Source organism: Verticillium dahliae, genomic scaffold (genome assembly GCF_000150675.1).
Source record: "Verticillium dahliae VdLs.17 supercont1.5 genomic scaffold, whole genome shotgun sequence".
Taxonomy (NCBI): Eukaryota; Fungi; Ascomycota; class Sordariomycetes; order Glomerellales; family Plectosphaerellaceae; genus Verticillium; species Verticillium dahliae.
Window position 1 is genome coordinate 670,944 of NW_009276938.1, and position 22,974 is coordinate 693,917.

The following is a 22,974-nucleotide window of genomic DNA, read 5'->3' on the forward strand; positions in this document are numbered from 1 at the left end:
ATGCACCTCGCCATGAGCCGTCCCATGACTCCCCAACAAGCCATGTATGCCACGATGAAGAGATGCCAGGTAGATCACGCATCGAGGGCGTAGCGCGCGCAGCAGCAGAAGCATCATCACCATCTTTCATTGCCCGGCATCGCCCAACTTCGGCAACCACTGACTGCATCAAGACCGCCGTCTCATCGTATTGGTACACAGGGGGGACAGCTCCCAGGCCACCTCCAGCCGTCACAATACAGCCGTCAGCGCCCAGGCCGGTGTCGACGCCCTCTTCAAGATGCCTACAAAGCTCCGGAAAAAAAATACAAAGCAACATGCCAGAAAACGCCAGGAGAGAAATATGTGTGACGTCTCCTCTATTGTCTGCTCGACCATCCTCCCATCCGCCTAGATTATCGAATCCCCCCCACCAACCAGCCTTGGTATCGTATCGCAGGTCGCATTCGAATCGCCGCCGCCGCCGTCTCCTCACAGCGCAATTGCCCCCCTGCGGCTCTCTCGCATGTGCAGAACGCCCTGCATGCCGCAGAAGACTAGGAAGCCCTGCGTCGACACATTAGCACCAGTCACAAACTGAACCACGTCAGGCCAGAGAGGAGAAGCGAGGAGAACCTACCGCGTAGATGATCACAGCAACGAAGATTGTGCTCGCGACAACGGGGCCGTTCTTGGGGTCCTCAATACCACCGACGAGTTCGTGGTTGTTCGCCCTGAAGAGCAGACCCAAGACGCCGAGAATGAGGATAGCGAATACGGAGATCACCGTGCTGCAGTGAGCACACGCACGTCAGCCTGCTGTCGGTGTTGCCGCCGAGCTTCTCGACATGTCTGGAGCTGTAGATCGCGAGGACAAAGAGGGATACATACCACGACCACGCCTGCATAGCACTCACGACAGGCTTCATGGTTGCGGCGTCTAGGTTGTCTGGGGCCTTCGAATTGGTTTCGGTTTCTGGATGCTGTTGCAACGCCGGTCAATCGCGGACTTCAGGCTGTTGATGTAGAGCTGCCTGGAGGGTACGGGTGTGTCGTCAGTGGAGGTTCGCATAGGTGAGGCTGGAGCTAGGAAACAGGCTGTACTGTGGCTTACGATGCACCGCCACAACTAGCGGTCATGTGTCACGTGATGATATCAATCTCCTTGCGAAAAGCCCACATCACCACTCTGCAAAGTACATCTCAAATAAGAAAGAGACACGAAACCTGTAAGAGTGTATTCATAATGATTCTACGTAAGCGTACTTTTTCCAGCCCATGCACCCATGCTCATCTAGCCCCTGGTTGCCTGGCAAGCCAGTTTGGAGCTGGCTCCTTAAAATCACACATCAAACACTGAATAGAGCAATGAGTCCGACCATCGTGGAGATCAGGATTGCAGAGACGCAAGCTTTGTTGCCCATGTTTTCAGAGGCCTTGCTCTTTTTGCACTCCTCTGAACCGTTGTTGCATGCGCTGCACCACTCCTTTCGGCTCATGATCGCGGTCGGCTCGTATTCGGCGGAGAACTTCTTGTAGCGCAAGCCTTTGTCATCGGGTCCGAGAAAATGTTCCTTGAAGCCATCTAGCTTCGAATGAGTGTAGAAATGAACGAAGACATTATCGTGATTTCCGACAGCGGGATCTTCAGCCTCCTAGACGAGTTCGAAAGCCACAGATGTGGCACGTGTGATGATCTTCTCAGCCTCCGGAGAAGAAGTGTCGAGGCGAGCGAGATGGAAGAATGAAGGAATGGCGTTGAATGGTCCAATCGATATTGTGAGCTGCGGCTTCTTGTATTTGGCGTCGATGACATCATCAAAGGCCTTGAGGACTTGGCCCGCAAGCACTCTGCCAGCAACTGAACAAGCCTCCTTGATACCTTTGCCATTTGGGGTGCACTCGGCCCAACTGACTTCCTTCTCGGGCCCTGCTTTGTGCGTCAATCCATTCGACTCTTTTGAATGTTTAATCCTCGTGGGGTTGACACTGTGGTGGATGACGACGTCTGCCAGAATGTTATTCACTGGAGACTCTTCAAAATCTCTGCGAGGAGAAATGGGAGGGACTCGTCGCGTGGTGCAGAAGGTTTGGCTCTCGCTGTGGCTATCGGGAATCAGACCCTGTACGAGGCCGATGCAAGCGTGCCGGACAGCATGAATGTTCTTGTCGGGGAGGATAACTGTGGCTTGTCCCTTGACTGTTTTATCATCCTCCCAGTTGCTGAGCCAGGTGGTTTCATTGTTAAAGTACCTGCTGGCGAATGCTTCGCCAGAGTGTGAGCTCCTTGTGTTTTCGTACCACTCCTTGGGCATCTGGAAATCGTGTTTGGTGTCACATTCTTCCTCTTGACGATGGTAGATGAAAACACTGCGGGTAAAATTCGCAGCGTGGATGAGCGGCAACGTGGCCAGCACGAGGGCAACATTCGTCAGCATGTTTGCAGCTGAGGAGTGAATAATGTGGCCGTGAGATGGGACGTGAGTAAGAAGGGCAGGGACGAGGGTCGTGTTGAAATAAATGCAATGGGTCACAGAAGATGTGCCAGATAAAGCTGGGGATCCTGAGCCGATACTGAACCAGCTTTGCGGGAACACGGAGGGCGTGACAGGTGTATGGTTGACGACTGTTGTCTTTCCTGGATGGTAGCGTAAAGAAAGAGGGTGCAGTGGCAATTTGTGGTGACTATAAGAGAATGTGACGGCTGGTAGACAATGAGCGATAAACCAAAGTCTGGTTGAGGAGCTTGCTAGTAATGGGAGACAAGACGATGAAGACGGGAGATGTGGAAGAAGAGAGGTGAAAGAAGAGAGGTGAAAGAAGAGAGGTGAAAGAAGAGAGGTGAAAGAAGAGAGGTGGAAGAAGAAGAGGGCCAACGCCAAAAGTTTGCTCAAGGGGAGTAGGCGATTTTCGGCCCATCATGCCAGGGAAGCAACCATAGTGTGTGGCTCTTGAGAAGAACCATCCGGGGCCTTGAGCGAAGGGAAGGAGGATGGGAGGCCTTAGATCTCTGACCCGAAGTGAGAAGGAGGGAGTGGCACTGTCGTTACCTTCCACCTCGGTCGGGGTTCGAGGAGCAATTGCGTCTGGACACATGGCAAGCTTGCATCAGCGTATGAGGGCCATATCCAGCGAAATGCCGTAACCCAAGGCGACCGACCATTGTGTTGATGAAGAGTCTATCCCTAAGGTACCTTACCTACGCGGTACTCTGCTCAAAGCTTGGCCTCCCCCTTACGCCCACTCTTCACATTCTTGGAGAAAGAGCCTGACAGGATGAAGTCAGGGTACTTCACATGGTCGTCGAGGCCGACTGCCGTGCTTCCAGACCGCCTCCATGCACCACCATCGACAGGGATGACCTGACCATTGACGAGACTTCCTGCGTCACTGAACAAGTAGACGGTCGAATCAGCAATATCCCTGACTAGACCCCATCTACCGAGGGGAATGGCAGCCTCCGCAGCCTTCATGTCGACTGCGCTGCTCGACAGTCGCTGCATTCCTTCCGTATCCTTGATCGGGCCAGGAGCCACCACGTTGCTTGTGATGCCGTAGGGACCGTATTCAAGCGCCACCGAGGCCATGAGCGAATCGACAGCAGCTTTCGCCGCAGACACGTGGGCCTGGAGAGGCATGCCGGTGTAGTGGAACGTCGCCGACACAAACATGATCCTTCCGCCGGTCAAGCCATTCGTGCTCGGGTTGGGGTTCCTCTTGGCTGATTCGACCAGATACGGCACGGTGGCCTTGATCGTGTTGAAGGTGCCCAGGACATCAATATCCATGACTGCTTTGAAAGCGTTGGAGCTCATGCCAGAGATGGGAGCAACGAAGTTTCCCGCGGCTCCAGCACTAGGTCGCAATGAATCAGCATCGTGACTCGGCCAAAAACAGGTCCGAAGGAAACTTACATGACAAAATCAATGGCACCCAGTTCTTTGACGCAGCGATCGGCTGCATCTTGCAAGCTCTTGGGCTGCATGGGCTTTGTGAGCAAAACGTCCTCACTTGAACTGCACAGCGACTGAGGGCACGTACGTTCCTGACATCGCATGCGCCAATACCAATGACCTTTGCACCTGAACGGGCAGTCGCGATGTCCTTGGCGACAGTTTCCGTCTTCTCCACGTTCCTGCCGATAATGCAGGCGTTCGCGCCCAGCCGGACAAGAGCTCTCGTCTGAGCACTGCAAATGGTGCCTGCTCCGCCAGTGACAAACACAACGCGATCCTCTGAGAAGGTGTCAGCTAGGCAAGCTCATGCAAGTGGTGAGCGGCCACAAGGGAAGGGGCTCACTGAAGATGCCGTCCTTCCAGACGGAGCTCACGTATTCAGACTCGGGAATAGGCATTTTGGGAAGGGTGACTGTAGGTATGCAAGAGAAGGAGGGATGGAAGCGATGAATAGTTTGTCAGATCCGCGATCTTGATGTACCTATGCTACGTAGAGGAAGTGGAAATGATGAAGTGTACAAGGACCGTACTTTGAGGATAGGAATGATGCTCGTCTAATCAGTGTCACCTGGGTCGTGCTGAGAGTTTGCCCAGGATCGAACCTCGGCAAGTCATCACCACCATCGTGAGCTTGGACTAAGAGTGGGTCCAGAGTCTGGGGAACTCGCACTCGCCTAACGTGTGAGGCAGCAAGGGCATCAGCTGGGTCTTTGGAGTGATTAGGTAAGGTGGATGGCTTGCATCAGTCTGGTACGGTTGGCCTGGGAATCCTTCCCCACATGACCCCAATGCTACTGGAGCTTGGAGGCGCCTGCTTCCACAGCGCTCCGTTTCCAGCGACAGGCGCTATCCTCCGGCGGCCACCAGCGCCTGCCCAACAGCATTCGACCAGTGACCAGCCCCTCATTACCACCTGCCACGCCGCACCACGACCTAAGTCGTCAGTCATCAGGCACTGCCCCCGGCTCCAACCACCCGTAGGTACCCCAGCTACGTCGAACGACAGGCGGTCATCAGCTCTGTCCCTTTCCCTCTCACTTCCGCCCTTCAACCCCCATCGGCCCCCGACTCCTTCAGCATCACCTAACCACCTGAGCCATGGCTTCCAGAGGAGTTTCGGCCCTGAAGTTCGTGGGCACTGTCTCACTAGGTCTCCTGACGGTACGTCTTGCTTTTTCTCGCCCTGCACTCTGTTCACGCCGGGTTCCGTGAGTGGCCGGGTGGGTAGTGACGCCACCACCGCCTGTTGGACTCCCCGCACCGCACCGCACTCTCGTCCGCGACTCGGGAGGACATCTCTTTTTCGCAGTGAACGACCACTAACGCGAACACTCTCAGGGCCTCTCCTACTCTCTCTCCGCCGTCACGGTGCCCTCGATTCTCGCCCTCCCCTCCGCTTCTGACGCCGTCCGCGCCTTCGAGAATCTCGCCTCTTCCTCGACCTTGCAGCTTCGCGCTTTGACTGGCATCTCGACCGCCTCCTTCCTCCTCGCCTTCTTCCTCTCCCCACGCGCCTTCCGCCACCCCTATCTTGTCTACGCCTCCGCCTTCGCCCTGACTTCCAGCCTCGCCGAACAGATTGCCTCACGCTCTCTCGCCGCCGACTCGTCCTCCCACGAGGCCGCCCATGCCAACCTCGCCGCCCGTCGCGAGAGGCGCGCCGCCCGTAACGCCGCCCGGACGGCACGCATGGAGGCCAGCTACGAGGTCGTCGGCGACTCGCACAGCGACGGCACCGGCAGTGTCAGCGGCGCAGAGGACCTCGACGCCGAGGAGGAGGCGCTCAATGGGGAGCAGGTGCGCGGCGAGGTCGAGGCGTTTGGAAAGACGCAGCTGGTGCAGGCCGGTGTTGCGTCTGTCGGCTTCCTGATGGCCGTCGTGGGTATCTGGGGCGAGGGCGCCATTTACGTGTTCTAGAGAGTGGGGCCTGGGGTGCATGATGATGCATTCCATCATTTTTTCTCGCTTCTGGTGTTGGGTGTCGAGGATTGGCTTTGCAAAGTATGGATACGCGAAGTTATCGCTGGTTTTAAAAATGCCGTTTTTCTCTCCAAGCTGCCACCTTCATGGATATAGGTTTAGGTCTGGCCGAATTAGACCAAGTATAAAGATGAGGGGCCACAGTCCTGTGGAACTCGTGCGAAGTGCCGCTTGCGTGCTGCAGTGAGACTGTCCCTTTTTGCTCCAGATTTTTACTTCTACCTATGCTACTGTTGTGTTTATGTGGAGGAAACCCCATTTGTCTCGTCATTTTTGAATCAGATATTTCCAGTGCAATGCTGTGCTTGCATGCCAGGCTCAACCCTTGAGCCTCTCCGTCCCAGCCATGTCGTCCTGCGCATCCTTGATCAAGAAGCTGTGGCCGAGGTCAGCCTCACCCAGGCGCCAGACTAGGAGACAAGAGAGGAGGAGACAAAAGAGGAGGAGACAGAAAGAAACAGGGGGCGACGTACTTGTACCACAGCACCGTCGGCGCAATGGTGCCGAGATGCCACAGGCTGTGGGCGTCGAGGGCGCCCCAGACGGGGGCAAAGTCGAAGAGCTCGAGGCTCATGACGGTGATGACGCTGGCGACGACGAGGCCGGGCCAGACGGCCCAGGCGCGCTTCGTCTCGCGGTACTTGCTGTAGCTGTACCAGACCCAGAGGGCGTTCTGGACCATGCCGACGGCGACGTTGGCGGCCATGTTGTAGGTGTAGTCCCAGGCGACGCCCTTGAGGTAGGCGACGTGGGCGGCGTAGAGGAGGGCGCAGAGCAGGGACCAGGCGCGCAGGACGCTGCGGCGGCGGGGCGTGGCGCGGTAGAGGCGGAAGATGCGCACGACGGTGTAGTAGAGGCCGTAGAGGACGGAGGCGCCGGCGGCGAAGTAGTCGAGCTGCTCGGTGGCCGTCGAGTCGCGCGTGTGGAAGACGGCGGAGAAGACCCACGAGGCGATGCCGACCTGGGCGAGCACGACGTAAAAGGGGTGCAGCGGGTAGGCGGTCGGGATGGCGGCGCGGAGCTTGCGGAGGCCGTCGCGGTGCGCCACGAGGTTGCCGAGGGAGAAGAGGACCGAGGCCGGCTCCTGCATGCCGAGGAGGCGGTGGAAGGGCCATTTGCCGTGGAACTGAACGATGGGCAGCGAGCGGTCGACACGGCGGTTTGTGATGATGTGTTGGCAGGTGTAGTCGCATTCGGAGGAACATGTCCAGAAGAGGAGGCGGCGGTGGAGAGCTGTCAGGGACGAGGAGGTCAGCATGCTGTCCCGGCTGATGACAGACAGGGAGGAAGCAGTCATGTGTCTCTAGATGTATATCTCTAGATATATATCTCTAGATACATCTTCGTTTGTCTGTCTCGTGAGGGGGAAATGCATACGAATCGGTGTCGGGTTGGAACTCAGGCAGTTCTCCTGCTTGCAGACCTGCGATCAATGAGCTGGTGTCCCTCGGGGTTGCGGAGGAGGGCACCACACGAACCTCGACACACTCACGAAAGTCGGGGAGGCGGTCTCCCACAGAAGCGTCAACAACAACGGCAAAAAGGAGAAGCAAGGCGATGCTGCATAGCAGTGGCGAGAGCCATGCTCTCGCACTTGATCGGATCATGGCTGCAGCAGCATGGACGAAACGCAAAAGGTAGAATGGAAGCAAAGTTGCCAGTCCCGAGCGTCTGGTGGATGCAAGAAGCCGACAGCGTGCTCACTTCCTGACCCCCCTCCCCCTGCCAAGCTGTTTGCCCGTCACTGGCTGGCGGGTTTTAGGGCTGATTGGCTGCGTCTCGGAGCTGCACTGATCCCCGTCCCCCCTCCCCTCCCTCCTCCCTCCTCCCCAGATCTCGGGGGGCATGCGATGGAGCGGCCCGAATGTGAGACCCTGATCGTTCAATCGGGCGTCTTCGGGCGTCGGAAATGAGCAGCGATGAAAATGACTAGCTTCGTTCCTCCGTTGCAGTCCCGCTCGAGGCTTCGTGCACCCTTGGACCCTTGGTGCGGCCAGGTTGTGTGACTGGACTTCTGGAAGGGTCAAGACGCCATTATGGAAGCATGTGTCGAGCTTAATAATCAGACCTGTGGCTGCCGGCCGAGGGTGGGGCAATGCCCCTCCGTACCCGGGGCTTCTGTGAACAATATGCGGAGGGCATCACTTGGGACCAGATTGACATTCTCAGTGTCTGTGTTCCATCCATTAATGCCCTTCTTAAATTGAGATCGGCCGCCCCCTCAAGACTCTGCAGTCAAGTTGACGACCAAGCCGCCACCATGTTCACAGGAATCGTGGAAGACCTCGGCAGTAAGCCCCTCCCTCATATGACTCCTCATATGACTCCTCATATGACTCTCATCTCTGTGAGGACATGGTCACTCACACTCCTTGACCACAGCCGTCACCGAACTCAACACGCAAGACGCCACCGGCGGCACCTCCCTGACCATCACGCTGGCCCCCGACTCCCAGCTCCTCTCCGATGCCCACCTCGGCGACTCGATCGCCGTCAACGGCGTCTGCCTGACCGTCACCTCCTTCACGCCGACGGCCTTCACCATCGGCGTCGCCCCCGAGACGCTGCGCATCACCAACCTCGGCGCCCTGACGACGGGCTCGCGCGTCAACCTCGAGCGCGCCGTCCGCGCCGACACGCGCATGGGCGGCCACTTTGTCCAGGGCCACGTCGACACGACGGCCACCATCGCCGCCGTCACCCCCGACGGCAACGCCCTGACCTTCCGTTTCGCCCCCGCCGACCCCGCCCTGCTGCGCTACGTCGTCTACAAGGGCTTCATCGCCATTGACGGCGCCAGCCTCACCGTCACCCGCGTCAACGACGACGAGCGCTGGTGGGAGGTCATGCTCATCAGCTACACCCAGGAAAAGGTCGTCACCGCCGCCAAGAAGCCCGGCGAGACGGTCAACGTCGAGGTCGACATGATGGCCAAGTATGCCGAGAAGAGCCTCGCCGCCTACTTTGGCCAGGCTGGTGCCGCCGCCGCGGGGACGACCATCAAGGACATTGCGGCGCAGAATCAGTGAGGGAGTGGGTGTGCGTCAGCGAGCAGTAGCAAAAAAAGAAAATTGCATGAATGACATGAATTCGGGTTGGAAGCTTGAGAATATCCTAACATCATCCTGTGCGCCGTGCTACAAAAGACAATACGCCTGATGGTGGGGACGATCCCGACAAGACGCCTCACGCCTCAGACAGACATCGGTCATGCGTCCCCCCAGACCTCGGCAATCCGCTGGCTGACGGCCTTGGCAATCTTCTTCCTTCCCACCATATGGGCCAAGCCGTTGGACACCATTTCGCGCTTCCTCTTGAGACCCTGTTCGCCGGTCCCGCACGCCGCAAATGCCTTGACAAAATCGTGCGGTGTTTTCCACCGCTTCTGTATCTCGAGAGCCTTCTCGCCCGTGACCCCCCTCGTCGTCATGAGCATCTTCAGAAAGACGTCCCTCAGCGTCATCATGTCCGACTTGGAGGCCAGAGATGCAAACGCGGGGTAGCTGATGTAGTAGCCCCTTCCCGGCTCCTTCTCTCGGAGGTGCGCCAGCAGGGGAAGGTAGTTCTGCGCCGTGAGCACCTTGGTCGGAATCACCAACAGCGGCTTGCTCTCGTACAGCTTCTTCAGCAGCACCGTCATCCTGGCAAGGTATCGGATCGTGTCGTCCACCTTCTGCGTCTTCTTAAGAAAGTAGCCGTTAACCACCTGCGTCGACGCCACCGCGGACTGCACCGACTCCTCGTACTTGGAGAAGTGGTTCGAGTCCATGGCGATCTCCTCGACAATGTAGATGACGTTCTGAACCCCAGACTTGCGGAGGCGGAACTTTTGCTCATGGAACCGACCATCTTTGATGCTGCTGACAAGGTCATCGAGACGTTTGCGCTCGACGATCCAGTCGAGAACAACCTCGTCGCCTTCGGCACCGTGGGCAGTCAGGGCTGTAGCGTCGTGGGTTTTGGCGATCCACTGCGCGTCGCCGACGTCGAGGGAACGCATGATGGGCTTGACGCCCTTCTTGATGAGCTCCTCTTGCAGATAATCTCGGTCTTTCGTGGCGCGGATTTCGCGGACGTCGAGGAGGAGGTGAACCGTGAAGGATCCGGGGGCGAGCTCGATAGGGGTAAACTGGGGCAAGCTATCACCAGCGGTGACGGACCCGTTACCCACGACGCCCTCGTAAGAAGCTGGAGGGGCGATCTCTGCGGACCTGCCTGCTTCGGTGCGTGGTAGTGCTTCCGCGGCCTCTGCTGTGCTGATCGGTGCCGGTGCCCCGCCACTTTGCTGTGCTACCTGTGGCGCGTCGGCGGCGCTGGCGGCCCCAGATGGTCCCCCGCCGCCCCGTTGTGGTCTGCTGGATCCGCCGCGCAACCTCCCAGCCTTCATCCGTCAAGGCATACCTCCGCATCGGCCGGCCTCTCTCGTAGACAAACTCCTTGTCCAGCAGCGTCTTCATCGAGTTCCACGCCGTGTAGAACTTGGTGGGATCGCTCGGTGCCGTGAAAGACGAGTCGCAGTGCTCCTGCGCCTTGTCGATGAGATCGGCCTTGGTCATGCCCGACGTGGCGTCTTCACCGAGAGTAGCGAGGGCCAGAACGAGAGCGTACGCGCCGGATCGATAGGCAGGAACGTACGGTTTCGGCTTTCTCGTCTTCTTAGGCGCCGCCGAGCCCTCGCCCGCGCCCTCGCCATCGCCATCGTGCGTCTCCCTGGCGTTCCTGTTCTTCCGGGGACGCTCGGGCATCGGCAGGCCGTTCTGCTCGCAGTGCTTCTTCATGCGGTCTGTCAGCCGCGACGACATTTTCTCGCCGAAGCCCTTGAGCTGGACCAGCTGCTGGGGGTGTTCGAAGGCCAGGGGACATGCTTTCAGGGACTCGTAGGCGTGTTTGTAAGTCGTGATGCCTTTTGAGTTGCGCTCCCTGGCCGTGTCGAGCCATTCCTTGACCCAGTCCAGAAGCAGGGGGTTGGCGTATTGATCATGTTCCCCCATGGCGGTAGGTGTGGTCAATTCTCATGGCAGTGGCCAGGGCTCATGGGATCGGGGTGGAAGTGTGGCGGGGAGAGAAAGGCTAGCAAGAAAAGCAGCGGCAAAAATCAAAACGACGGGATGCGCCAAAACAAACAAGAATGGAAAGATCAGTCATCCAGTAGTGGCCCAGACGCTCCCAAGACGACAGTGAAGGCATCGCCAATGGTGACGCGACGAGGTTGTGGCGGGTGGGGACGCAAGTACGAGCTGGGGCGCGCGAACTCACGTGACCCTCGTGGTCGGCGCGGTTTCTATTCTCAGCGCAACGTTGCGTCGTATTTGCGTCACCGACTGACTTGCATCAGCCGGCAGACACGATAAAAAGGTCTTGCTGCCACCCCAGGCTAGCCTTGAAGCGGTCAAGCAGCAGGAAGCAGGGGCCACCACACGAGCTGGCCATGGCGGGGTCTCACCTGTAGCTGGTCCTGCTGGTCCTGCGGTCCTTGGTCCTGCTGGTCCATCCAGAGAGGAGGCCACCCCGGGCGAGCTCGCGCAGGCACAGCAGCCCAGTGCAGGGCTTCAGGCTACCCCTCCAACCCCTACCTTAAGGTACCTAGGTATCTAGGTACCTACCTACCATGTACCTCCCTTAGGTACGTAGGTAGGTACCTTAGGTACCTTGCCTTCCATGCTTGCCTACCACTTCTCCCACCCCACCCTCCGCCGACCTGCGTCTTGTCTTGGTGCTGGGCTTGACCGTCTCTCAGACAACTTTTCTCAGCTTGTCTCAACAATCACCAACTTCAACTCGACGTTCAATTTTTTTCTTCCTCTCTCTCTTCCCAACTCCTGACAGCCTCTAGACCCCCGATCGATTTCACACTCTCCCAGCCATGGACGCAAAGTTCCTCGCCGCTTCCCAGAAGCACCCCATCGTCGAGGGCCATACCTTCAAGTATGGCACTGCGGGGTTTCGCATGAACTCTGATCTCCTCGATGGCGTGACCTTCCGTGTCGGTCTGCTCGCCGGCCTTCGCAGCCGCAAGCTCGGTGCCACCATTGGCGTCATGGTCACGGCGAGTCACAACCCGGCCGAGGACAACGGCGTCAAGGTCGTGGACCCCCAGGGTGACATGCTGGAGCAAGACTGGGAGGCCCATGCTACGCGGCTCGTCAACAGCAAGTCCCACGAGGCCCTGCTCGAAACATACAAGGAGCTCGCCGCCAAGCTCAAGATCGACCTCTCCGCCACGGGCCGCGTTGTCTTTGGTCGTGACACCCGCCCCTCCGGCCACAAGCTTGCCATTGCTCTGGCCGACTCGCTCGATGCCACCGACGTCGGATACACCGACTACAAGATCCTCACGACGCCCCAGCTCCACTACCTCACCCGCGCCATCAACACCCAGGGCACGCCCCAGGCCTATGGCAAGGTCAGCGAGGTCGGATATCACGAGAAGTTTGCCGAGGCCTTTGTCAAGGCTCTGAGGGGCCGCAAGGTCCAGGGCCAGCTGACGGTCGACTGCTCCAACGGTGTTGGTGGTCCCAAGCTCGTCGATTTCCTGAAATACGTGCCCAAGGACATCACGGGCTTCGATGTCAAGGTTGTCAACGATGACGTCCTTCGTCCTGAGGTGCTGAACCTCGACGTGAGTGCCACCGCCTATATTCCCACCTTGGCTCCATCTCTCTCTCCCCCCCACAAGCCTGCTCCCTTCTGACAGCACCTTGGCGTATATCCAGTCCGGCGCCGACTATGTCAAGACCAAGCAGAGGGCCCCTCCCTCGCCCAAGCCCGTCCCCGGCGCCCGTTGCTGTTCGTTTGACGGTGACGCCGACCGCCTCATCTACTACTGGACCGACCCCGACACGGGCTTCTTCATGCTCGACGGCGACAGGATATCGTCCCTGGCCGCCTCCTTCATCGCCGACCTCGTCCGTTCCGCAGGCCTGACCGACCTCCGCATCGGCGTCGTCCAGACCGCCTACGCCAACGGCGCCAGCACAAACTACATCGAGAAGCACCTCCAGCTGCCTGTCGTCTGCACGCCGACCGGCGTGAAGCACCTGCACCACGCCGCGCTCAAGTTCGACGTCGGCTGCTACTTTGAAGCCAACGGCCACGGCACCGTCCTCTTCAGCAACGACGCCCGCCGCGCCTTCCGCGAGACGCAGCCCCAGTCCCCCGCCCAAAAGGACGCCCTCGAGACCCTCGCCGCCGTCAGCGATCTCGTCAACCAGACCGTCGGCGACGCCCTCACCGACATGCTCCTCATCGAGGTCATCCTCGCTCACAAGAAGTGGACCCTCAAGGACTGGGCCACGACCTACACCGACCTCCCCAACCGCCTCGTCAAGGTCGAGGTCGCCAACAAGGACGCCTTCACCACCTACGACGCCGAGCGCCGTCTCGAGACCCCCGCCGGCCTCCAGGACAAGATTGACGAGTGCGTCCGCAAGTACACGAGCGGCCGCTCCTTTGCGCGCGCCTCCGGCACCGAGAACGCCTGCCGTGTCTACGCCGAGGCGGCATCTCGCTCCGAGGCCGACGAGCTCGCCGCTCGCGTCGCCGAGTACGTCACCCAGTACGGTTCGTAGAGCGGCCGCAGCAAGAGGTGCCTGGGTGGGCAGCAGCAGGCCACCGCCACTCTCAGCATGGACGACGTGACAGACTTGATCTGGGACAGCCCGCTGTTACTCTGAGCTCTGAGCCACTTGATTTCTTTTTTTGTGCGTGAATCAAAAAGTTTTTTTTAACTCCGAGAAGCATTCATTATCCCACCCCTTTTGAGATATGGAGAGGAGCAGACCATGCGAAGCAGACCACAGACAGGGGAGCTAGCCGGATGCTTTTTTCCCCCCTTCTCGTTATGACCCCTTCACGACAAATGTCATTCGTTCCCTTGGTGACACGGAAAAATATGAAAACCTTGGATACATGACCGCCTCGAGGGACGCGTATAGACAGAAAGCAACGCAGGTGGTCATCGCGTTTCCGTCCTTTTCTCCTCTCGTGTGGGTGATTTGTGTCAACGTGGAAGGGGTACAGCGTCGTCCCAAGTTCGTCCGAACCCTCCGAATTACAGATGACCAATCTGTGGATGATCCAGCTGTCATGCTGAGAAGATGTTGAACGTAGGGGGGTGGCAGTCCGATGGACTAGACAAGGTTCACCTCGGGTCCGCGGGTCACTACTCACAACATACAAATCTCCTCACGCCAACTCATCCAGTTGAACACAACCTCATTATCAGGCCAGGTGCCGCGAGGGGCACGGCCAGCCAGCTACGTACATGTTCTGCCCTGCCCAGCTAGCCAGCATAGTATATATACAAAGACTCGCCAGGATGATGCAGCGAAAAGAAAACGCGGATAAAAGATCGACAGAGCCAATCAGCCATGCAAGAAAGCCAAATCCCATCCAAACTCCACCCACTGCTCTTGAAACAAACCCCCGCGTCGCACCGCGGTGCGGCAGATATACAAGCTGAGTAGACGTCGGTTTATGCAGGACGGGAACAGAGTACGACGTCTAAGCCTCTGAATCCCCTAAAATACAAAACTCCAGAGTGTGTTCCAATGCCGATATATGCGCTTCGCTTGTAAAATGAAAGACACACGACCGCAACCTGTCGGTTCAGATTGCGGCGCCTCATGCGTTGCTGCTCAGCGTCCTGAACCGGTCCTCAAACGACTTTACCCTCTCCTCTTCCAGAATGCGCTGGAGCTTCCTCGTCTCCCGGACCGCCGCCTCGCGTTCCTCCTGCAGGTTCAGAACCTCAATCTGGGCAGCGCTCATCCGCGCAATGACGTCCTGCATCTCCGTATCGGCCTCCGACAGCGTGCGCTCCAGCTCCGTTACTCTGGAGCGGAGCTTGTCGACCTGGACCTCGTCCTCGATGGACATCTTGGGCAGCGGTGAGCGCGGCGAACGCGAGAACATGGGCGACGCAACAGGACTGAGCATCTTGCGGGGCGATCGGCCGCCGCTACTGGCCGGAGAGGGAAGAACCCGGCGAAGCTGAATGTTGTGCGCCTCCTTGATCTCCTTGATCTGCTCCTCATGGCGCGCGATCCGGTCCTCTGACGCGCTCTGCGCCGCGGAAACCTCCTCTTCTAGCATACGGAGGCGGCCTTGCAAGCTAGCGATGCGCTCGACGTTAGCCTGGCGATCGATATCGCCACGCGCCACCGTATCAGCGAGACGCTGTCGAAGGCTGGCGTTCGCAGCCAATTGTTGTCGGACCTGAGTGGCAAGCTCTTCAACACGACGGGCCGAATCGCGAAGCTCGTCGGCGAGGACACGTTCGCTTTCAATATGCTTGGCCTCGCTCTCATGAAGACTGTCGGCCTGCGTCTTGTTGTCCGATGCCTCTTGGCGAGCCGCATCACGCTCCATGATGGCGGCCGACAGGGAGTGTTGCAGCTTCTCCAAAGCCAATTGTGTCCTCTTATCGGAAACAAGCGCCCCACCTTGTTCTTCCAGCTCGTTGATCCTATTCAAGGCCTCTTGGTACGCAGCCTGAAGGTCCTTGAACGCTGCCTCGAGCGACTCAGACGTCACGGGGTACGCGTCCGAGTTGCTGCCGCTACTGGAGCGCGCCATCGAGGGCGGGATCAAGATGTCCTTCTCGTCCAAGAGAGCGCGAAGCGAGGCAATCTCCCCTTCGGCTCGGTCTAGGTCCATCTTAAGACTGACCAAACCCTTCTCCACTTGAAACTTGTCGTTCACGGCATCCTCTGCGCGGCGCCGCAGCACCTTGATCTCGTTTTGCAGATCAGAGACGTCTTTGGCGAAGCCGCCTCGCCTGGGCGAGTCCGAGAGAAGACGTTGGCGTTCCGTCTCGAGGACCCTGATCTTTTTCTCGTTCTCGCGGTTCTGGAATTCCTGACGGTCGAGAAGATTCTTGAGCGCGCTGTGAAGGGCGTCCCTTTGCGCCTCCACGTCCTTCAGCCGTTCTGACAGGGCCTCGCGGGACTCAATACCACCCTTGACAGTATTGGATCGCGTCAGGCCGGTCGGGGCTCTCTGCAGCTTGAACGATCCTGCGGTAACCGAGTTGGACCTAGACAACGCAACGGACGACCGCGTGGAGCGTGTGGAGGGTTCTTCGACAGAAGCCTGCTTGATGGTGCGAAGATTTTGATTTTCGCTCTTCAAGGCGTGGAGTTCCTGTTGCAACTTGCTCGACTCGTATGTGAGGTTGTCGTACTCGGAGGCCTCGGCCTCAAGACCCTCAACACGCGCCCGGAGCTGGGGTACGACCTCGTCACGAAGGTTGTCGCGCTCATTTGATGCGTTCTGCAGCTCGCCTCGTAGAGCAGCAAGTAGGTCTTCAAAGTTATCTTTGACCTTCTTCTCCTCAGAGAGCCTTCGGCGGAGATCCTCGCACGTGGCTTCGAGTTCCTTCACCCGTCCATTGGCATCGACGTTGTTCATCTGAGCGAGATCGATCTGGGAAGCTCTGTCGGCGAGCTCCTTGATTTGTTGGTCGAGGGCTTTCCTCCTCAGACGTTCTTCTTGCACCTTTGTGGTCAGTTCGAGTCGGATAGACGCCTTCTCCTGCTCCGACCTCCTCAGCACCTTTTCTACTTCTTCTTTATTTTGATCATATTCACTGAATTTAGTGGAGCTGACACCCGAGTCGGAGAAGTAATCACTTGTCCTCTTGCCCGGGGCCTGCGGGTTGCTGATCTCGGACTGTAACCTGTCCACAAGATCCTCTAGGTCCATCTCGCGCCGAATGGACGAAGCCAGTTCGGCGCTGATGGCCTTGAGCTCATCTTCCATCTCTTGTATCTGCGCCGGTGGTAGTAGGGTGGGTGCCGGCGGTGGTGTGAGTAAATTCGTTTCGAGGTATCCAAGGGGGTTGGCATTCGCCTTTGAGCCCTTGCGCTGCAGGATGGATGTGGCTGCAGAGAAACCGGCTTCATCTGTCGAGCCTGGGTTCCTGGCCGAGAGCGGCGATGGTAGGGATGAGAATTCGGTGGTAGACGGCGAGGGTGAGATGGCCCAACCGAAAAAGCTTCCGAATTTTGATGAACCGGGGGATTTAGGTAATGGCTTGTTGATTTCGGGCAGTCTGCTGGAGTCGATGGCAGTTGTTGGTGGTGTGGATATGTGACTATTTCTTTCGACCTTGTCCAGGTTGAGGTGTGGTGGTGTTGGTTTTGGCGCGATGATGGACATGGTACGATTATCATTAGAATAAAGACTGTATGTCGACTCTGACTCGCTGTCTGTGGTGTCTGCCCTGGTCGCGTTTGGTAGTAAACGTGCGTCGAACGAGTGTGGGTTTTGCGTGACGTTGTTGGTCAGTCCGGCATGTTGCGGCAGGTCGTCTGAAGTTCTCGTTTGAGGGGAAGCCAGGTTGTTGCTGGGAGTGTTTCGCGTCAAAGGGTGTGGCCCGTCGTCGTCCTCTTCAGCACGGTCGGTGTTTGTTGGTGTCCTATTGGAAGAAACAAGTTAGAAATTCGTTTGCCAACGGCAACTGGCCCGTGGTCGGACCAATACCAGGCGCACGGCGGAAGACCTACGGCGGCTTCTCGTAAGGTAGAGTAGTGGGCACGGTCGGGAAGGAGTCGAGGATGATCGGAGCTAGCGAGTGCTCCAAGGCTGCGGCCGGGTACTCATAGAGCGTGGGACTGTCGACAGAGTAGGCTCTCGAGAATCGCGTCTCGGGCTTGGGCAGGTGAATGCTCAGGGTGGCAGCGCCTTCGGAGAAACGGGTGGCTAGGGGCGAGGCGGTCGAGGAAAGGGGTTTCCTCTTGATGATGTTGATCTTGGGTGTGCCTATGACAGGCGTCGTGTGGGAGCGGGCGTGACCGGGTGAGGGCTGGCGAGAGCTGGCGGCAGAGGGCGGTGCCGTGATGGGCGAGTGGGCAATGTAGGAGGCGTGAGCGTGGTAGGTGTGCTTGCCCTGGTGGTGGACGTCTGTGTGGTTGTGGTGGTGGTGGTGGTTGTGGTTGTGGTAGTGGTGGTAGTGCTGCTGCTGCTGCTGCTGCTGGACGGGTACTGGTAGCGGGTGACGACCGCGCGGGACCAGGGGATCGGGATGGGGTGAAGATGAAGCGTGTTGTGTCTCAGGAGCATCTGTGTATCCTCCGAGCAGATCCAAAGTGTCGACAGTGTCGCTCTCACTTTCACTGTCGTGGAAGTCGCGAGGGAGAACAGGTCTCGTTGGTTCGAGGTCCATGTCGGGCATGATAGTCAGGGGCGGTCTGGGAGCGAGATGATGTTCGACCTGGCACTCTGGCTCTGGCTCTACCTTTGGCTGGCCCTAGGGTCGGGCTTGGGCTTATCTCACGCGGAGGAGGAAGCGAGGAGGTCAGCTGTCCATCGACGAGCGAAAGAGGTAAAGAAGTCCTTCGATGTCGGTGAGTCGGGGGCCATTGGGGGCAGGCGTGGTGGACACCTCTGGGCGCGGCAGCAGGGGCCCAGGGTGGGATTGCGAGGATTGCGAACTGCGAATGGACAGAAAAGGCCAGCGGCCCCAGCCAGTGGACGGCGCGCATGGTCCCCCAGCTTACCCCCTTCAAGCCCTTCGACGACTGGCAAAGGCCATGGCGGCCTGTTGGTGGCCAATGGTAGGCGCATAGAGCGGCATGTAACACATGGTACCTTGCGTTAGCGGCAGGGGGGAGGGGGGGGGGGGGCCTGGCGTCTCTGTGGTGCAGGGGGTTCGTGCCTTGTCGAGGCATTGATCCTGGTTGCTCCCAGTCAGTGCTCATGCTCATGCTCAGGGCTCACGCTCACAGGTGGCTGCCCCCTTCTGCCCCTCAAGATGCTCTGCCCTTCCAGTGCTTCGGAGAGGTTGAAGGGGCGGGGAAGCGGCGTTGGCGGCGGTACTGTCGATCATTTTGGGTCTGCTGTACCATGTAAATTTCCGCCGTGGCTGGGCCAGATCGTGAATGGGCGCAATGCAAACAACCCCCAACCCGTCATCTGTCCCATGACCTTTGTCGTGCGTGCTGCATGGTCGCTTGGCGATGCATAATCGAGCACATCGAGCACATCGAGCACGTTTAGCTGGCTGGCTGGCGCCGCCACGGCCGCTGGCGCTGGCGCTTCAACTCAAAGCCCCAGGTACCCACGAAGAAGAGGGGGGTGGGTGGGTGAGCCTTTGAATCTGATACACGTCAAAGCCGGACGAACACCTGTCATGAACACACCCTTTTGACCTGACATCGTTTCGTTTCACAACGGCAACCAGTCTTGTCGAGGCATCGGTTGTGAAAGGGTTTTTCCTCCCCTCCTCCTTCCCTCCCTTTCTCTTCCTCTTTCTTCGGACGAAACACCCATGTCCTCGCCAGGCCGACCTAGCTCGCAGTGGTGGCTAGACCGGAACGAAGCGTCACTGCGCCTGCTCTTGGTCAACGGGTCTGGTGGATGGATCTGGCCCGAGGAACGCGAGAGAGCGCGTCAAGGGTATGCAGTACCATGTACATGGTACGTACGTACGAGCCGTCAGGAGGTCGGGCATCCATTCGATGGTGGCAGGACCCTTTTTGGGTTGCCAACGAAGCAGGCAAGGCAGGCCGCCCGCCCCCTTTGACAATGCAATGCTCGCACAGGAATCCCCACAGCCTGCCACCCACTTGCGGCTCTGGTTTCCTGGTCAGGACAGCGATGGCGACTGGGGTGGTCAACGGTCTCGTCGGGAGCATTGTCGGAATTCGGGTCCCCGAAATGTCGTCGTCGTCAGCTCCAAGCAACGGCGGTGTCCACGAAGAACCCGATGGCCAGGGCAGCAGAAGCAGCACTGTACATGTAGGTCAGGTCAGTAGACTAAGAGAAAGGCCACCACGCGACACACGCTGCAGCCCATCCGTCGGCATGTGCCCCCCTCAACCTGCATTTCTTCAGCAACCGTTGAAGGTATGCAAGGTGTTCTGGTGCTTCCTAGTTCGGCACGGCGCTCACGTTCGCTTTGCTTTCTGTGCTGTGGAGGGTTGGCAGCGTCGAGCAGAAAGGGGCAGGATGTCGACCTTGCCCGGTTACAAGTTAGGACAAGTGCACCTGGCAAAGTTGAGATCTGGCAAGGCAAGGGTCCCGTGCTAGCGGCTAAGACGAAGCCAGTCTCGGTCTGGTTTGATTGGCACAAATCACACCAGTGACCCATGTGGGTCCATCAGGGTTGGTCAGCACCCCTGAACGCACTGATTTGTCGGCAGCCCAGGCCCCAAGTGCCTTACTAAGACAGGCAGCAGGTACCCTCCACTGATTGATTACCTTACCTGATTAACTTGGTGTTCTGGCCATCCATCCCTCTGATCCAAACCCACACAGATCATCCATCCTTGTTGCCTGGCGCACGAACGCGTGGGTAGGTGAGAGCAGAGAGGGCATCGAAGCGCCGTCTATCATTTGATCTCCTGCATCTCATGGCATCTTCCACGCAACGGTCAGGCTTGGTTCCGTCATGGTCAAGACGCTATCACCGCCACGCGCGCCAACACTCTCCCACCTGTCCAGTCAAGTAGCGTCGACAGCTACAGTACGCCATTCCACCTTCTCATCTCCTGCCACTTGATCTATCGATCTACTTGATCTATCGATCTACTTGATCTATCGATCTACTTGATCTATTGATCTCTCATCAGATGATGATCGCCGCAACGGGACGGGAGACAATGGACCCCTTTTCTTTCCCCTTACTTGCGATCAGCGACATGACGTGCCTTCCGTAGTGCCCTGTCAGCCCATCTGGGGAACCTGGCCATATCTGGACAGCATGTGGACCAATGCCTCATTACACGCTGCTGCGAGACGCGACAGGCGGCCCTCCCTGTCTGCGTTGCCATCGAGACAATGGACAATGTCTCCTCTGTCGGGTCATTGTCTTGCTCGGCAGCAGATTGCTCGGACATGGACCAGCACTCCAAAGGGTTACCACTGAGCCTGTTACCTTTGGACGTCGCTCCGGGGATCTCGGTGCCCTGCCCTAATCATCGTGTCTCTATTTCGAGATTTGCTGGACGGAACTCCGATTCTCACCTCCTGGGCAATGGCCCGCGTGAACATGATGCACGCTGATGCGAACACAGCCAAGACGGTAGTCGGCGGTTCTGCATCGTCATTGCCACTGTCACCGCCTTTGCAGCAACCCTAGATACGAATCTAGGGGCAATGTGCTAACGGTAATTGGCAGGAGAAAATGGGCGTTGCAGATGAAGCTAGGGGAATTGGCCAGCATGCTCTCTCTCTCTCGCTTCCCAGAAGTCGCTTCGTCACATCTCGCACCCACAGTGTCCAGCGGGACGGGGAAACCTTAGCCGGGCCGCCTGGTGGGTAGGTGCCTGGCCAGCCCGCCGTAGGGTATGGATCATTGGTAGGCTCCAGAGACACCTACAGAAATACGCAGTGCCGGAAGAGTTATCAGATCCGACGGCCTACCCCGGCAGCAGAACCTACAGGACGCCCATGGTCCATTGCGGGAGCCTCTGCCGCCCCGACAATGTCAGTCCGACCGACGTATCTTGAGTCAGAGTAGGCCATCCGGCCCGGGTTAAGTCCTGCCGACTGGAGTTTCTGGTGGGCTCCGAAACTGCTGCCTTGAGTTATCGCCTGAACAGTCGACAGACGGCCAACATCTTGGCTGCATCTGCAGGTTATCGTCGGCGAGTTGAGCTGGCTAGCGCGTGAAAGTTGCGCCTTGAAAATCAATTGATTTCCATGCGCACACGAATGGTGGGGGCTGGGCGGGCTGTTACCAAGAATAGATACGGGGTCGAAGTGGACGCATGTCAAGTTGCATTGTTGTGCAGACAAAAACCCCCATGTCTACTACTATCGTGGGTAGCTTCAACAACGTCACTGCAAATGATTCGTTAGCCAGGCCAACAAACGACGATGGGCCCCAAGAAGCGACCAGAAATGCAGGGGTGGTTTGTCGGGCCTACCCACTTGCTCGGGCCGGCGATGAGACAAGCTTCGGATTGAGTTTGGGTCGTAGGGCTGGAAGGGAGTAACGCTGACGGCTGCCTCGACACGATGTCGTCACGACGACGAAGCTTCGCAACGAGACGAGCATGAGCCATGGCTTCATTCCGATTGAAGGAAACAACCCGACATGGCAACAACTTTAGAGAAACCCACCAGCGGTGGCAAGCTTGAGAAGCGGGCCGAAAGCGCCTTGCTTCGTCCAGCCACTTATGACCAACCTCGCTCGAGCCGCTGAGGACCATATTGTCACGCTTCTGTAAGGCGGGGTGGGCGCTGAGAAATTCGCTTATGACAAGGCTTTGGCGTGCTTGGTCAAGATTATGGCATGGGTGAAGCAGTCAAGGGCCCCCCATTTGAAGGGGGCGTCGAGACGGGCTGCTACGAGGCCGCCACGACGTTCAACGTTAGCTCGTATGCGGAGTGCCCGCAGCTTGACACATCACACTACCTTACTGCTGCGAAGACGAGAGAGAAATTACCGCGTTGGGTTGACAGTGTCAACTCGGCGGACACACTGAGCTCTTCTTCAGCGCTTTGCACTGCAAAATAACGGCACCTTTGGATGAGCCATGCCGCAACCATGCTGCTGGCCACGGATGCCCTGGCTGGCTATGCCCTCAGCCTGGTCCAGCCCGCGCGTTCTCGCACTCCCACCTTTTGGTTCTAGATCTCAAATTCCAGATATCATAGGCCAAGGCCCCATATTCCGGGGCCGTTGCAAATCGATGGTTCAGGCTGACAGACGACGCTTGGGTGGACATGGAACAGGTACAAGCCGACTTTGCCGCACCTCTGCCATCATCATCATCAGTCATCCCGTGGACACCACGAGTTTCCTCCGGCTACTAACTGACGGTCAAAGCCCTGGTCAGAAGCCGCCTGTCATCGTATCCGCAGCTTGATTGTGCCATGAGAAGTCGCCTCGCTTTCCTCCGAAAGTCCAGTTAACTCTTTGGTTATTGGTTGACATCCCGATCTATCTCCTTGCCTAGCGCACGAAACCCAGAGCAGGAAATCTTACTTATAAGGAGGTACCGAAAACCACCTTGCACACGTATCTAAGCTAACACGACTTGGCCTCACGGAGTGTGCGCCAAGGTATCATAAACCCGCCTGACGTGACGACAAGAACGATTCGTTCTGT

The 22,974-nt window shown here is 58.0% G+C and overlaps 9 protein-coding genes across 9 annotated transcripts; 3 read left to right on the top strand and 6 right to left on the bottom strand.

Moving 5' to 3' along the window:
* Positions 1 to 471: 471 nt before the first annotated feature.
* VDAG_03189 (uncharacterized protein) lies at positions 472 to 908 on the bottom strand (the record flags this gene model as incomplete). Its single annotated transcript, XM_009657054.1, has 3 exons — positions 472 to 546; positions 620 to 770; positions 871 to 908. 3 exons carry the CDS (start codon positions 906 to 908, stop codon positions 472 to 474), a joined length of 264 nt encoding a protein of 87 aa, XP_009655349.1.
* Positions 909 to 1,634: 726 nt separating this feature from the next.
* On the bottom strand, positions 1,635 to 2,417 carry VDAG_03190 (uncharacterized protein; the record flags this gene model as incomplete). The annotated part of the gene is made up of 1 exon (XM_009657055.1): positions 1,635 to 2,417. One exon carries the CDS (start codon positions 2,415 to 2,417, stop codon positions 1,635 to 1,637), a length of 783 nt encoding a protein of 260 aa, XP_009655350.1.
* Positions 2,418 to 3,194: 777 nt separating this feature from the next.
* On the bottom strand, positions 3,195 to 4,333 carry VDAG_03191 (peroxisomal 2,4-dienoyl-CoA reductase SPS19; the record flags this gene model as incomplete). The annotated part of the gene is made up of 4 exons (XM_009657056.1): positions 3,195 to 3,834; positions 3,894 to 3,958; positions 4,021 to 4,214; positions 4,279 to 4,333. 4 exons carry the CDS (start codon positions 4,331 to 4,333, stop codon positions 3,195 to 3,197), a joined length of 954 nt encoding a protein of 317 aa, XP_009655351.1.
* A 700-nt stretch (positions 4,334 to 5,033) lies between these two features.
* Positions 5,034 to 5,852, top strand: VDAG_03192 (uncharacterized protein; the record flags this gene model as incomplete). The annotated part of the gene is made up of 2 exons (XM_009657057.1): positions 5,034 to 5,096; positions 5,274 to 5,852. 2 exons carry the CDS (start codon positions 5,034 to 5,036, stop codon positions 5,850 to 5,852), a joined length of 642 nt encoding a protein of 213 aa, XP_009655352.1.
* A 381-nt stretch (positions 5,853 to 6,233) lies between these two features.
* On the bottom strand, positions 6,234 to 7,522 carry VDAG_03193 (PER1 protein; the record flags this gene model as incomplete). Its single annotated transcript, XM_009657058.1, has 4 exons — positions 6,234 to 6,291; positions 6,389 to 7,148; positions 7,293 to 7,338; positions 7,394 to 7,522. The coding sequence occupies 4 exons, from the start codon at positions 7,520 to 7,522 to the stop codon at positions 6,234 to 6,236; spliced, it is 993 nt and encodes a 330-aa protein (XP_009655353.1).
* A 653-nt stretch (positions 7,523 to 8,175) lies between these two features.
* Positions 8,176 to 8,944, top strand: VDAG_03194 (riboflavin synthase alpha chain; the record flags this gene model as incomplete). The annotated part of the gene is made up of 2 exons (XM_009657059.1): positions 8,176 to 8,206; positions 8,298 to 8,944. The coding sequence occupies 2 exons, from the start codon at positions 8,176 to 8,178 to the stop codon at positions 8,942 to 8,944; spliced, it is 678 nt and encodes a 225-aa protein (XP_009655354.1).
* Positions 8,945 to 9,123: 179 nt separating this feature from the next.
* VDAG_03195 (crossover junction endonuclease MUS81) lies at positions 9,124 to 10,906 on the bottom strand (the record flags this gene model as incomplete). The annotated part of the gene is made up of 2 exons (XM_009657060.1): positions 9,124 to 10,130; positions 10,210 to 10,906. 2 exons carry the CDS (start codon positions 10,904 to 10,906, stop codon positions 9,124 to 9,126), a joined length of 1,704 nt encoding a protein of 567 aa, XP_009655355.1.
* An 801-nt stretch (positions 10,907 to 11,707) lies between these two features.
* Positions 11,708 to 13,483, top strand: VDAG_03196 (phosphoacetylglucosamine mutase; the record flags this gene model as incomplete). Its single annotated transcript, XM_009657061.1, has 2 exons — positions 11,708 to 12,534; positions 12,629 to 13,483. The coding sequence occupies exons 1-2, from the start codon at positions 11,779 to 11,781 to the stop codon at positions 13,481 to 13,483; spliced, it is 1,611 nt and encodes a 536-aa protein (XP_009655356.1). The 5' UTR covers positions 11,708 to 11,778.
* A 1,054-nt stretch (positions 13,484 to 14,537) lies between these two features.
* VDAG_03197 (uncharacterized protein) lies at positions 14,538 to 18,090 on the bottom strand (the record flags this gene model as incomplete). Its single annotated transcript, XM_009657062.1, has 2 exons — positions 14,538 to 17,334; positions 17,423 to 18,090. 2 exons carry the CDS (start codon positions 18,088 to 18,090, stop codon positions 14,538 to 14,540), a joined length of 3,465 nt encoding a protein of 1,154 aa, XP_009655357.1.
* Between the last annotated feature and the right edge of the window lie 4,884 nt (positions 18,091 to 22,974).